This window comes from Dichomitus squalens (genome assembly GCF_000275845.1).
Source record: "Dichomitus squalens LYAD-421 SS1 unplaced genomic scaffold DICSQscaffold_5, whole genome shotgun sequence".
Lineage (NCBI taxonomy): Eukaryota > Fungi > Basidiomycota > Agaricomycetes > Polyporales > Polyporaceae > Dichomitus > Dichomitus squalens.
In genome coordinates, this window is record NW_006766887.1 from 1,370,462 (window position 1) to 1,385,256 (window position 14,795).

The 14,795-nt window shown below is 53.8% G+C and overlaps 2 protein-coding genes and 1 non-coding gene across 3 annotated transcripts; 2 read left to right on the forward strand and 1 right to left on the reverse strand.

The window, feature by feature from the left end:
• Positions 1-3,048: 3,048 nt before the first annotated feature.
• DICSQDRAFT_167549 (uncharacterized protein) lies at positions 3,049-4,354 on the forward strand (the record flags this gene model as incomplete). Its single annotated transcript, XM_007363143.1, has 4 exons — positions 3,049-3,662; positions 3,733-3,747; positions 3,815-4,186; positions 4,258-4,354. 4 exons carry the CDS (start codon positions 3,049-3,051, stop codon positions 4,352-4,354), a joined length of 1,098 nt encoding a protein of 365 aa, XP_007363205.1.
• Positions 4,355-5,855: 1,501 nt separating this feature from the next.
• On the reverse strand, positions 5,856-9,389 carry DICSQDRAFT_153422 (actin-like ATPase domain-containing protein). The gene is made up of 13 exons (XM_007363144.1): positions 9,236-9,389; positions 9,049-9,178; positions 8,754-8,999; positions 8,321-8,692; positions 8,156-8,266; positions 7,988-8,103; positions 7,782-7,935; positions 7,625-7,729; positions 7,450-7,575; positions 7,212-7,368; positions 6,563-7,133; positions 6,314-6,473; positions 5,856-6,085 (listed from the first exon to the last, which is right to left on the reverse strand). Exons 1-13 carry the CDS (start codon positions 9,307-9,309, stop codon positions 6,038-6,040), a joined length of 2,370 nt encoding a protein of 789 aa, XP_007363206.1. The 5' UTR covers positions 9,310-9,389; the 3' UTR covers positions 5,856-6,037.
• A 108-nt stretch (positions 9,390-9,497) lies between these two features.
• Positions 9,498-9,581, forward strand: DICSQDRAFT_t45. Its single transcript has one exon. It is a non-coding gene; the product is annotated as a tRNA-Pro (tRNA).
• The last annotated feature ends 5,214 nt before the right edge of the window (positions 9,582-14,795 follow it).

Consider the following 14,795-nt stretch of genomic DNA (forward strand, 5'->3'; position numbering starts at 1 on the left):
CTCGTGTTGCCGGAATGAAACGATTACTAACGAAGCTTATACCTTGTGCTACAGGAGCCTAATTGACACCGGGTGTAGCCATGCCCGACCCACTTACGTTGAAATGTGTGTTGATTTCGACCATGACTTAAAATCGGGAATCTATCAGACTTGCGCTGAGCAAAGACTCTATGGACACGGACCTGCAGTCTTGTGAATGAGCAACGCTCGTTGATAACGACACTTCGAGTTTTCATTTTCGACCTCCCGTCTTCATTGGCTCTCGCCAGCAATACATTGTGCCGCCCTCGCTGAGACACCGTGAATAATCCGACGACATGCAACACTATGGAGTTTTACTTACGCGACCCCCCTGCAACGTTTCATTGCCACCCGACAGCGGGCCTGGCGGGATGGACTGATCTACAACATACTGTGACAAATTAGTGGTTCACGAAATTGCTCTCTCACAGATCTGCCAGCGTCGCGGCTGTTCATCTCAGTGACCCTTGACGTAGACAATGGACCATATCATGACCACAATTACAGGCCCGTAACTGTCCAATCTACCACCGCAAGATTTGATGCATGGTTAATTCGGGCGAATCGACTGCAATACGACAAATCCCCGGTACTTACCGTGTCCAATGGTATGACGAGCATCGCCATTGGTCCCGAACGCGAAGCCGATTGGGACAGTGCTTCTTCCCATTCAATCGCGGAGAAATTCACTCCCACACATGAGACTTGATGTTCGTGCTGCGACATCGTTCAATCTGCGTACGATAGCCTTGATATTGACGAAATCAAACTCAGTCAGTAGCGACAACATAGGCAGTATGCATGCAGAGGAGTAAGACGGCGCCCGGCGAGATAAAACGACATTCGTGGGGATCCGCACTCAGCCTTCCGGAGTTTCGTTGTCGCGAATACTGGAGATGCAGGTTGGTCTCTTTGATGCGGTTGCTCGTCTGACTGGAAGAATGGTGACGGTAGTCAGCGTCCAGGCTGAAGGTAGAGCCGGAGAAGCTGAAACAAACCATGGTGACGAACTCAAAATTGGATGCGGAGGCTGAAGAGAGCAACGCAGCACGCGTGCGGAGCAAAGGTGGCCGCAAGATGGAAGCTTGACAAATTGATGCGAAAGGAGCAATCGCTGAAGCGCGTGCACCGTTGAGCGTGTGTGCGAACAAAGACCACGTTCCGAGCATCCTGCATCATGGGCAGCCCAAACGCCCGTAGGTATCAAGAACCCCTAGCGTGCAGATAGATACTTCGGTCGACGGCTCAAAGGGGAACACGGGCCGCGACGAGTAATGGGAGAGGGGACTTTCCACTGAAGATAACCATTGGGATGACGTCGTTGCACGCGAATGGTTCAGCAAGAATCTCAATGCTGAGAATGCTTCGTCCGCGACAGGGAAGCTCGACTTGCTCTATGCGGCTGACACCTACAACAAGTCATGAGAATCAGCCGAAGAACAAATGAACAATCAGGCTTACGTCTTCTGAGTAAGCTGTGGCGCCTCCAGGAGGACCGGGATATGTGCTGTCACGGTACCGCAGAACCTGTGGACGAGCTGCGCGGTGTCAACCCCTGGTAGACGAGAGAAATAGCGACCAGCATGAAGTTCCTGAAACCAGGTCCAACACCCAATTCCTGGATTTGAAATAAGGGTACGACACGGATTCCGGTGGGGTGCCGGCACCTCGATGCAGCCTGGAACTGCCGTGCGGGTCGCAAACACCATCTGCTTGTCAGCTGTCACTGTAACACTGCCATATGAGAGGTGTCCATGTCGTCTCATGGCGAGCAGTGCCGAAAAAATCAAGAATTCAGCATACGAACAATCTGATGCCCTTGGATACGATTCACATGCTTACTGCTGCGACCGAGCCAAACGTGAGCTTTTGATACTTCACCCAGAATTACCATCGTTGAAGTTGGTGCAATGGCAGCTGTACTGATCTACTGGAACAGTAAGGTTTGTGGGAACGGGATATACGAGACGTCATTGACGAGACCACTGTTCATCTTCTGAAAACACCTTGAAATGTCTGAATATCCCGATCGCTGTCTGAACGAGCTGATACGAAGTGGCGCTCAGACACGATGTGGCCATAGGTGTGAGTAGCGCAGCTGTAGACCCCACCCGACGTCATTCAGGTCTAGGCACCATGTCCAACGGCGCCCAGATGGTGAGTTGAGCGAGCTGGAGAGGACGATCATCCAATGGACCAATCCTACGTGAGCGGAGCGGAGATTCAGCGATTTATTGTGCGATTCGATACCATGAGAGTCATAGCTTAGCTGCTTACCTCGCAACTATGGGGATCGTCTCCCAGTCAGGGACCGTCTCGGTGTGTATGTGAAGCCGAGCCATGCCGGAAGCATCCTTCGCATTCAGTCAAATGCAAAACTCCGTTGTATGCACACCCGCTGTCCCATGTTACGTCCAACAGGTACGCACTCACGATCTCCGCCTCCGCCGTCTGTTGAGCTTCAGCCCCAATTTGAGATGTCGCATAGCTCCTGGAAGTATCAATTTCTCGGGCTGCTGCTCAGAACAGTGTAGATAGTCGGGAAAGTGAGTGATTATAAGGACGGACATCATGATGGTAGAGGGGACAAAAGAGGACGCGTCGGGGACGCGAGCGTGACGGAGTTGGCATCACATGACCGAGTCACAATTGGGAGCATCGCTGCGGCACTAAGAGGTTCGTCTGCCGTCGACATCGATCCCCTCTTCCCCAGTTCGCTCTTTGATGGTTCTCTGATTGCACATAATGGTGAACACAAGGGGCTCGAGCAGTAGACGAACGAGATCCGCCTCCAAGGACACTAGGAAGGAGCCCCGTCCCGATCCCAAGCCCTCTCGCCGCAAGTCTGCACAGGCCAAAACCACGGACAAAGGTACGTTTTGATCGGTATATGCTTGATCACGCGTGAGATTTATGCATGTGGAAGCCCGGAGGACAAAGAGCGTTGGAGCGAGAGCTACGAAACCACCCGGGCGCGCTACTTCAAGTCAGGGTTCTGTACTTTCGAGCCCCCCTCGCACGCAGTCCATGGCTTCGTCTTCCACTGCAACGCGTACTGAGCGAGAACGCAAGCCTGTTGAACCCACTTTGGCGTCCACCCGTACCCGTCGTGGATCTGTCATTGCTACGCCTGTGGCGGAACCCGCGAGCAATCGTAATGTCTCCTCCCGCACCCCTGCTTCACTGGCGCCATCCCGATCCGTGAGGAAAAGGAAGATCGAGGAAGTCGAGGTAGTTGTCTCGCCCCCGAAGCGCCAGCGAGGTAATCTCGGTGACGGAGAGGAGACCGACGTACGTTCCATCGTTGAGCGTCTACAGGCCGACGAACAGGCGCTTCGCAAACGCGAACTCGCGCTGAAGAAGCGAGAGGCTGCGGTGGAAAAAATGGAGAAGAAGGCGATGGAGAAGGCCGAGAAAGTCACGAAGATGTTGAAGCGCATCCGAAGTGAGAAGCTCGCAGTTCAAGCACAGGTGAAGGACATGCAGGGGCGAGTGGAAGCGCTCACCGCGATGATCACTACGCTGGAGAATAAGTGTCGTGAGAGGAATGCGGAGGTGATCACCTCGCCAGCTTCATCCCCAGGCGGATTAGATACGCATTGGGTGCTCACGCAGCTTGAAGATCAGTTCCAGTGCTCTATGTGCGTCGTATTTCGTCTCATCTGCTCATCTGCTCATTGAAATGCTGTCTTCGCGCTCTATTCTGACCAGCTGCTTCGAGGTCATGTACGTAGTTTTTGCAGGCCTTCGAGATCCAGTCTCACATTCAGTCTATTGTACCAACCTTATTCAGGGCCTGTCCCTACCAACTCAACCACGGGCTCTGCGGACATACTTTCTGCGCCCTTTGTCTCTTGCAGTGGTGTTTCGCTGCCGTGCACCGCGGCTGCGGATACTGGCATGACGCTCTAGAATGTCCACTCTGTCGTGCAGAGCTTCCGTACACACCCGATGTGACTCCGCGGCAGATGTGCACACTCCCTTTCGTTCCATGTCGCCTCGCAGACACCACTATCAAGATGCTGCTCGGGTTACTCAAGGATGCTGCCGAGGCCGATATCAATGGTCGTGGAGCTTGCTCTGGAGCGAATCCCAAGTTGGACGATAGGGTCGTAGCTTGGAGCCGGAACGGGAACTCAAGGGTAGAGTGGGAGAGTCGCGATGCGTGAGTGCTTAATTTGATCCTTGTGTATGGTGCATTGACTTGTATCCTTCCCTGATGCTTACTTGTTACAGGAGAGGTCGTGCTGAGATGACATTGCTGGTCAACAACTGGGCAAACCTTGGGGGCGAAGATTTTGTCGCTCTCAAGGATCGGCTTGACCTGCAATAGTGCCCTCGCCATGCTCACAGCTCCTTCTCTTTTCCGCCTCCCTCACTATTCTTCCTTCCATCGACGTGTCGCTTGTGACGGGAGTGCCTATCTCGGCTTCTGCTTGCAGCAATCGCACCCAAACTGTACATTATACCCCGCGCATACGGTAATACTCGCAAACACTCTCCGACTGTCCCTTCTATAGTCGCTTTCCATGTTGTCTTTGTCCCCTCTAGCGCAGCCTTCCCCTCTTCCCAATCACCTCATGATCCTGCAGATACGTACGCCACGAGCTCAGCATTCCCCTTCCCTCGAATTCCAGTCAATACTGTACATTACATCTAAATCCGCACCTCCGCCGTCGATCGCTTCCTCTTTCATTCAGTCGTCCGTATGTGCATTCGTTCTAGATTCATGTGACAGCCGCAGATATAGTTGGTAGTCCGTCTAGTCGCAGTATTCATCTTTAGATTGGAGGCTTCTATCTTCCCGCGTGTGCGGACGTCAACGGGCATGCCATTCGATATCGACTTGACGTCGACTTGGGTGCCCGTAAGTTACAGCCTCCGCACCGGCTTGCAGGGTCCGGGACCACCACAGCTCGGTGCCTGGTGCCTAATCCTCCTTCTCAATCAACCATTGACGGAGGCCTCGTTGCCACCCACAACCTTCTTCAGCCCTAGCAACTTAAGGTTCGTCCCTAGACATTCTCGAAATCCCATTCGCTGTCCCCGGCTTCCGAACTCGAGCTTTACCAGTTCGTCCTTGCGTCACTAGGCACTTCTTCCAACAACGCGATTGTGTCCTCCGAGAGCGCGGAGCCTTTGATCCCACTTACAGCCAACCAATCGGTGCCAATACAATACTTCGAAGGGCGTGTCAGTACTGGGCGCGCTATCGATGAATTGCCCGACATATCGATGATTCGTGTGGACTTAAGTGAGCACCAGCTGCGAACATGCCGAGCATCAAAGCGAGCACCTCGAGAGGCCGCATGACTCGTGTTCTAGCCTCCGACTTCCAAGCTGCTGCTGCACAACGGACCATACGTGTCTGTAACGTGGCTTTCCTGATTCCGAATTTGGTGAGTGTGCGCACAGGGCTTCTAGCTCAAGGGTTAATTGCACTCGAGTCGGCACGTCGTGCCATAGACTGATGGGTGCAATACCATCATCAGGACTCGTACCGCGTCGACCTATCGAACTTTGCAATCATTCCTGTGATCATCCAGGGAGCCGTACAGCAGGTCTCTGGCACTATGCACAACAGACGTGCCGGTCAGAATTCCACAATACCCATCAAGCCGCAGGCCAAGGCCTTGTGCTCCCGTTTAGATGTGCGTCCGATCGTGCGCTCCGCTGTTTTACCAGCAGGCACGGTCGCAATGTCCAGGCGCCGCGAGGAGTCGGTGGGCGATATCAGGGCGTGCAGCGGTGCGCTGAAAGCAAACAAGGTTGATCATTTGTCATGACATGCGCAACGTCGGCACAAGTCATGCGGTATTCCATGAGAAGACCAAGACACGACTCGAGCGCTGCTAGGGCCTGGACAAACATCGAGCGCACGACATATCAATTGTCAAGCCGTACATTGAATCCAAACATTCATCGATCCGGGCTGTCAGGCGGCACATCGATCCCAAGGGTGCGGACGTGGGGCCCTATCCAGCTCGCCGTACTCTTAATACCAAGAAAGGTACACTCAAAGGTAGAAGCAGCGCTCTTTGAGGGCGCGCATGCCGAAGAGTTCCTGCAGAAAAGGACCCGATATCAGTACACGTATAAACGATTCATCCGATATGTGGAGAAGACACCAAGTCAAAATCGTCCAGAAACCCAGCATAAGGCGAGCGAGCAACACACCACGCCAATCGGAATGAACATGACAACAACGAGAAGTGGGGTGAAGGAGAATACAATGGGCGGAGGAGCGATTTCTGGCATGATGCAGGAGCGGGCTGCACTGATTTTGACTTACCCAATCCGCGCCGGTGATCCAGAGGTCCGCGACACCATCCATCTTGCCGAGCACGGCGGCGCCCTTCCATGCAAGGACACGCGGATCTACGTCCTTGGGCGGAGGTATGATCTGCACTTTCTCCATGTTAGGCACCAGGGGTGTTGCTATTGCTTGTAGCCTGTCGTGTAGCACGAGGGTGAATGACAGGTCAGTCGATCGCGATGGTGGTATCCTGGAGTAATGTGGATGCAATGTTGATGTGCTCACCGGCTCTCGAGTGCGTGAGCCATTCCAGGCACTAGTGCAGTCCCGCCGATAACCAAGACAGCCTGAAGATATTTACGAATCTTCTCGTCTCCTCCCGCTGCTCGCGCACTATTGAAGATCGCGACATCCAAGGGAAGCTTGCTTGCCTCGAAAGCTACATCGATGTTGAACGCGCTGAAGGGCATTTGAGTGGGGATGTGTGGAGGAGGCGGATGCGTTGCAGTGACAGTTTGAGAAGCAGCCTTGTCGTCCAGTTGGTCGACGTCGATGACTTCCACGGCGGCGTCTGGCGCTGCAGACTTCTCCTTCTCCTTCGCCTTCTCCTTGTCCGTGTCTGGTCCTAGAAGCTTGTCGGTCGACTCGGGTTCAGATTTGACCTTTCTTTCGTCCTCCTTTTCACTTCCACCCTCGTCTTTCTCGGTCTCATCGTCCTTGCCTTCTTCGCCCTTCGAGTCTTTACCACGTGACTCCGCAACGGTCGCGTCACCCATCTCCACGTCTCCACCCTGGTCCTCCTTGGCTGCCTGAGCGGATTCTTCAGCAGACGGAGTAACGGGGGCCGTCGCTGAAGCTACGAGAAGTGCAACACGTGCAAATCAGACGTTGAATCAACCTGACCATCGACGCATATGCCAACTGTCGGGCTTACCACTCGCTCCTGGTTGGGGAGACACGGCAAGCGACTGACCTTCAGTTGTTGCTGGAGTCTGTAACGCAGGCGTGACAAGCAACGGTGCCTGTTCCAGGGTGGTGGGGGGAGGGACTACAGGGAATAGGTGTTGCGTGGATATCATCATCGCTTGAGTCTATAGACATCGCCGTTCGAAATGGGGTCAGCTCAGGTCCACGAACGCCATGTGCAGCAGTGATTATGAAGGCGGACGCACATATCGCTCGGAGAGCTTGTCTGCACTTTGCTCGACCATCTCTTCCGCCATGTCCGGGGCACGCATGAGGAAACGCATTCCAGCTCTCTTCTGCTCGAACTCGATCACGCGAGGCTCAAACAGGCACTGCACAGCGGTTTAGCGAAGAATTGTGACTGGGTGACCCATGTCGCACCATAGCAGCAAGAATGATCTCGTCATATGCCCGAAGGCCGTACTTCTCCGTGGCATGGCCGGGTCTTCGGACGGAGAAGTCGTAGAGGTTAAGCGCAACATCCCCCTAGAAAGTATGGTCAGTGACCAGCACAATCCTAGCCCATGCGCACACTCACCTCTGCCAAGGTACATAGTCGCGCCTTGAGGTCTTCCATAACCTTCCAGTCGTACGAACGAGCAAGGTTGATGTCACGATAGGGAAAGCCGATTTTCTCCAGCAAGACATACAGGAACTCGGTTATGTCGTTCCCGCCCATACTGAGTACCATCCTGTTGCGACCAGTCAGAAGCGTGGGGCGATACCGAGACAGTAAGCAACTACCTAGTGTCCGCTATCACCAAGCCGTCATCTACGCAGGCGATGCTTGTCTTAACGGCACCCATGTCGACGACACACGCATTAGAAATGCCAGCGCCGTAGGTTGCGGCTAAAGACTCCTGCAAAGCGGAGGTCAGCAAGTGTAGACGGCAGTGGCATAGGCATCAGTACTTGCTGCGCACAGATCTGTTTGAAGCCCATGTCGACTAGCAGAATCCTAACGAGCGACTCAACGTAGAGGCGGTCATAGTAGTCCGGGATTACCAGGACTACAGAATGATCCTGTAGACGGATGGTGAGTATCGCAAGAAGGTCAACTGGTACACCTGCACAAACCTTATATGCGCTCGGTTCAATGCCCTTCAACTTCAGCGACTCGCGAAAGATGGTTTCAATGTCGCTGAGGATCAGCTGGGCGGAAGGGTAATCGCGAGTGTTAAAGTTGCCGCCGTAAATTGGCCATCGCATGATATATCCCATCTCCTCTGGATTGGCAAGACGAAGGGCTGTCTCGCCCACAAGGTACGGCTCTTCTGAGGAATGTATCCAATCCACATGGTAGGGGTCATTAACCTCAGGGATGATCTCTGGCCTGAACTGTTCATTGAATGTTGTCGCGATACTTGCGGAGTTCGTTGTTACCCGCAACTTGTAAAACCGCATCCGGTCGCGCAAGGAGACGGTAATCGCTGCGACTTTGGCGTCGAACTAATATATACAACTCAACGCTCGATTCATATTACCGGTCCGCAGTATGGCACATACGCACAGGATCGTCCGACGCTACATTGACCGCGTACTCATCTCCCGGAGGCGCGGTCGTAGAGGGAGTAGAGCGTTTGCGGTCCTCCCGAGGTCGCGAAATGCCTTCCACATACGTTTGAGAGGGAACTGTGGACGAATATCTGCGAGCGATGACATTGGGGACACTTAGGGGTGTCACGTCGGAAGCGCGACCTATTCGAAGGAATCTAGAACCGGGATGAATTACGATGACTTTGGCTCCACGCCTGGTCTATGTAACACGTTAGACAGACACAACCTATGATGTGACTGCAGCGTACCTCCGTAGGAGTGGCCGCCCCTGCCTCGTCTGACACGGTCCTCGTCCTGTGCGCGCGTATCGCATTCCGGGACCATACCGTCTGAGATTCCGACTTCAGGTATGTCGAGCCAACGTGCTTCGGATTCGGTCTGTCAACACGGCGTCACCACTGCTCAATGGGCAAGTGCGCCCCCGTCTGTACGCACGCGAGAGGAACATGGAAGGAGGTGTACCGCAGGGCGGACTCGTCTCTTTTCGCGTTGGGGATTCCCCGTGGCATCAGAAGTCACGTACGTGCAGGTCGTCAGAGAAACAGCGTAGAACAGAGGGCCATGAACGAGAGGAAGAAGCTATATTGCCGCATGGCGCGCTGCCCAACACGGTCAACGTTCGCGGACAAGTCGTATCGTCTTCTGGCGTCCAGATATCGCAGCTATACTAGACGGCTATGTGAACTCCCTTTCCAATGGCCTGGTGGTCTAGTAGTATGATTCCTTCTTAGGGCTTTGCAGCATTTGGAGGAGGTCCCGGGTTCAATTCCCGGCCAGGCCCTTTTGCCTCGGGTCCAGTTTGTTTCGGCGCTTCTGGCTAACCCCGCTTTGTCACGAGCCAGCATGGCTTTGATTTTCCTTCCTTACTTTGCTCCAACAGGCTGCCTTTCCATAACCTCTCTTTCGAGTGGCTCTTGGATATACCTGTCAGGCTGTGTGTCTCAATGTTTTGCCATGCGGCCAGGGTTATCATCGCGACGCCGGCAATGATGTTCCAGGTCCGTCGGGATCTGAAGACTGATGCTGCCGATACCCGGGGTACACCGATGTCGCATTCAAAAGGCTTTGCCTATAGCTATAGGTAGGTCGCTCAATATCGCTATATGCATATCTATCAGGATGCGACTTGTAGTCTAATACACATGGACGCAACTGATAGACTCATTTTGCCAAATTCAGATTGCTTCTGTGCATACCTCCTAAATCCCTATTCACGTAGACCACTATCCGCGGCTAGTCAGATCAATCAAGTTCTTGCACAAATGACACGCTCACGGGGCTCGAATTGCAGTCGGAAGTTGCAGCCCGTATCACCGTCAATTCTCCGTTTGACGGGCCGCGCAGTGCACCACTTGGCGGTTAGATTCCTGGCCACCTCCAACCGAAATAGACCAAGATCAATTACGGACGTATAGGATATCGTCCTGTGTGAATACCGACGGGCACGACCAGGATCTCGTCGTTAGGGTTGTGCACGAACCGCGTGTCTTCGGTAGTGTTCTACCAGCTTTCACGCCACAATCTCGAGCTCATGTGATGCCCCTCGCAGGATAGGGGAACGCGGAGGGCTTCTCCTCGGACGAGCAGTTGAGCAGTACGTTTCCTGATTTTTCCCGAGCAGCACAAACTCGCGGGAGACGGTCTCACGCGGAGGAGACAACGGCACGGCGAGAGCGCTTCCGCGCCTACTTGACAGCCGCATGCCTCACAGTGTCAGTACGCGTATTGGGAATGCCAACGCCTATGCCTGTGCCATGGCGTGAAATTTGATCAGGAAGCATGCTCTTCTTTTAGTCTGGTCTGGAGCACCTGAGTAAGCTACTGGCATCGACTCCTCATACTTGACTGCACCGATAGATCTATGCTCTCTTCCGGTGTGCAACAAGTATACCAGGACCGTCGCAGGTTTGGACAGTCCCAGGGTGCCGCTAAGGAGTGCTCTCCTCAGTCTCTCAAGTTAAGTATCACTTATCGCTTAGAACCCTACGTATCATAGTGATCCGCTAGCTCTTACCTCTAGGGCAGCCTAGGAACAAGAGAATAGCACGTGAAAGCGTACAGCCAGAACGTGACTGCCTCGATAGATCGGCCGATGGCCGCTATTTCGTGGGGAACGTCTTCTTGAGCGCAACCGTCTTAAGTACGGCGAGATGACTCCGTTGACCAGATCATGGCACAGCTCAGATGGCCCAGCGTCCACCGCTTAGACTAGCCAGATGCTGAAACGTGTTGTGTGGGTCGCCAACTCTCACATCACAATCGAGTCTCTCGTACTTGAGAGTGTATTGCGTACGGCGGGTTGGGCTAGATGGGAATTCGAAGTATCAGTTAGGTGAGTACACACCCCTTGCCCTCTCCGTCTCTGCCGTTAAGTTACGTGGCCATTGCGGATCACGTACTTTCCCCCTAGTTTGGTGAAGTCTCAGAGAGACCGAATAGGAACACCATGGCTCATGGCGACTCTGGGCCCATGAAACGTTCGACAATAGCCGCTCAGCTGTCGGAAACTCTAGTCACTGCGCTTACTTCAGAACAGCACGTCGCGGTGAAGGCGGCGCATGTGAACAAGGCCATGCCCCCATGCACCCGCAGCGTGCACTGGCAGCATGCATTGACACGGGCGTCGCAGTTGACGACCGGCCCATGGCGCGACTGCAGACGTTCGACTCTTGAAATCCTGGCACTCAATTTGCCAACAAGCTCAATTCGTATGGGTCGGATGCGCACGTACGACTCGTAGCCACAGGAAAAGGCCATCAATGCCGTTGTTTTTCTACTTTGCCTTCTGTCAGAGACGGGCCACCCTAAAACCGGGGATAACGGAGGTTCCCATGGGTCCCGGGAAAGGGGGGGGTTAAATTTGGGACTTTCTCAAGTGCAACACGGTTCCTTCCGAGGAGCATGGTCGTGAATGGAGACATTCGTTCGTCAGAGGGAACGTTCGGTCCACAATATGGAAGGTACCACCATATGATCAACGGGAGCTGGTGAGATATCATGACCGAAGATGATAGTAGTAGTCACACATGAACAGTTTGTCGTGGTTCACCATTGCTCTGCTTCAGGAAATGCTCGTAAATATAGTTCGAGGCTAGCGTACGATCAGGCTGTGGGGCCGAGCTGGAGCTTTCTTGAGCTGCCGGGACAGCCGCCATTCATCTAATCAGCACTTTGTCTGAAGTAACACGGTCCGTTGAGTACGGATGCACCGATACATCTGACTTGAGGTCACCCTTGCCACTGACGTTATTAAGAGGCGAAGTGGATCCAACCCGCCGGTTCGCCGGTTCGCCGACCCCGTTACATCGCACACCTATCCTCCGACATCTGAGTACATTGCCTTGCGCGCCAGGCAAGCGCTGCCACACGAGCCTATACGGCGACCCGACTGCGAAGAGATGAGTCACAACGACGGAGACGACGATGAACTGTCACCTGTTTGATTAGTTTTGGTGAGGAGGCGATACTGAGTTGCCGCCGGTTCCCGAGGCTCATGTACGCAATTACCATTGCAACCAGGCCTCTATCACTGTTATACTATCTTGAGGTCGATTAATGGACCATAGTTATATGCATTCACTGCGCCCAATGGCTTGCTGCGTAGAGGATGACTATAGGAATGTAAGGTCCCTTACAGGATTCGACATGCCGTCTGGAAACTTGATGTAGTAGTACTCGCAAGGTCAACACATTGACGAAGCATCCTACTCAGATTCTATCGCTTCGCACAGCTTACGCCTGTGGGGATGAATGCAGCTTAGCGACTCTATGTGACAAGGGGGCGAGACATAGCTTCTCTATAGTTGACGATGAACGATCGATTTGATCCCGAATCACTCGGAGACCCATTGCCGCTGAGCGCTGATGTCCTACGTTCTCAAGGTTTAAAACACGGTCGCACGACGGAGTTATGCGTACGCGACATGATACAAGTATGTCTGTGTCCTAGGCGATATCCGTAAGCAACGAGTTAGCCACTACAAACCGCCCAGGTTCAGAGAGCTCATCGTGCTTTGAGATCCGCCTAATCAAGGATCTGGTATATTGTGTACACCTTGAATGGGCGGCCTCATGACCGTCAAGTTGTGACATTCGTGATGTTGCAGTGAGCGGCCGCCAAATTACTAAAGCCAGAAGAACAAGGGATTAGCCGCGCGAGTTCATTGTACCTAACGGGGAACAAAGCCAGTCAATGCCGTACTGCATGCTGTTTTCCTAACTAGGCGTGGACCATTGGGGGCTTATACTGACGAGTTACCGGGAGAACTTGTCGCCCCAATGGCTGTTCAGGTATAGACAAGAGATGTTCATGTACACATTACGCAGTTACTGGTGTGCTTGTTGCAAAGAGCTGCAGGAGACACGAATGGAGGTATGAGTTGCGGTCACGGTAGGTTACGATATTTGGCACGCGAGAGGGATCACTCCGAGATCTCGATCGAGCGCTTGTTCTCACGTCGCGGAGTCAACAGTAAGTACTTCCTCTGTCTCTTTCCGACCACCATCTCCTGTGCTGGCTGGATGCTGAAACTTCTTAATCCGTCTCAATGCGTGGGCTCTCGGCCAGTGTATGAGACTCAGAATCGTGCCAGCCGCCCACCGGCACGCTGAGGCGTGCGACAAAGACGTTCCCGTCGTACGTCTTTCATCCAACCTCATCATATCCATGCTGGAGCTAGCTGTGCTGTGGGCCCAACGTCCCTGCGCGTCTGAATACGAGGTCTGTCACGCTTCGCTGTACTTGATCCCTCTGACAGTTTTGACCTAACTACAACAGAAACAACTTGCATCCAACGGAATGTGCATTCGTCTTCTACCCGCACGCGGTCCGCTCGTACACACCGTCGGACAACCGCTGATCTTGCACATTCAGGCGCCCATCCGGGGTTCACGCTGCGCCTCTTTCCCGTGAGTGCGCTCCGAATGGTGTGGCTTGCGGCTGCTGGACAGCGTCCGGCTTATAGGCGTTACATGACAGAATGCACTTTTCATGTCCTCTTCTACCGCCACCGACGTGATCTGATGTGCGTCATGCTTCGTGATTACTCGCTGAATCATCTGAGTGCGTTTGTGCTCATCACAGCCGGCTACGTTAGGCCTGAGATCCCTCGATTGAGCTTTGGCCTAAGGAGACGCCGGCAACTCTGCTGCTGTCTCAGAGCTTTGACTGTGCGTCGATGGGACACGACGGCCTCCATACTAAGCTAACAGGTACCACAATCCCCTGTGTATCACCGCTCAGCCCCGCGAGTGGAGCGTCTGCCTTCCCAATTTGAGTGCTGCGATCTCTGTGCGCGGTTGAATCTGGTCATCGCAGGCCCGTTCGAACGGCTCGGAGTGCCCCATCTATCGCGTGACGGAGACGCTGTCACTTGTATAGTGATTTTGAGCCATGTGGCGCTTGATCGAGGTGCTTGTTTGCACACTCCCGTCCCAGAGCGTGGGGATGGTGGTGCCTTGCAACATCATGGTTGTCGCTCGGGTTTGCGGAGTTTCTTTCCCCCCGTTCGCAGACTACACGGAGTATGCCCTAACGCATACACGCTGCTGCGAGCTCGTCTTACACACGATTTCGTCATTGCTCAAGGCGCGCCCATACGAAGCCGAGTATCACGCAGAGCTAATTCTCCTACGTGGCCAAGTCATGTATGCATACGGTCAGGCTGAAGAAGCCCTTGGCTTTCCGTTCCATGGGCGGGCACGGGCATGGTGCCGTCGAGCAAGTGACGCCCATTATTGCTGATGTACCGTTTCCCAGGAATTGAAGAGCCACAACGCAATCATTGGTCGGGTCAGTACAGCTGTCAGATCCCACCTCTCCGATGCGCCGGGTCAATGTAAAGAACAACGTCTTCGCAGTCCATCCTAGAGCCTCGCTCAGGCTTCCCATGACCATTCGCCGCCCAGGAACATCCCAGCCCTCGGACACGAAATGATTCAGACCGTCAAAGCGATGTCACCACTTGGCCACGGTCACGGCCGCCCATTTTCACAG

Bases quoted from the DNA above. Each gene is read 5' to 3' on its own strand.
- DICSQDRAFT_153422 (XM_007363144.1), bottom strand. From the start codon at position 9,309: ATGCCACGGGGAATCCCCAACGCGAAAAGAGACGAGTCCGCCCTGCGG. The intron at 8,104-8,155 runs GTACTGATGCCT...TCCGCTTTGCAG, and splicing joins AACAGATCTGTGCGCAGCAA to GAGTCTTTAGCCGCAACCTA. The intron at 6,086-6,313 runs GTAAGTCAAAAT...CCTTTTCTGCAG, and splicing joins GGATCACCGGCGCGGATTGG to GAACTCTTCGGCATGCGCGC.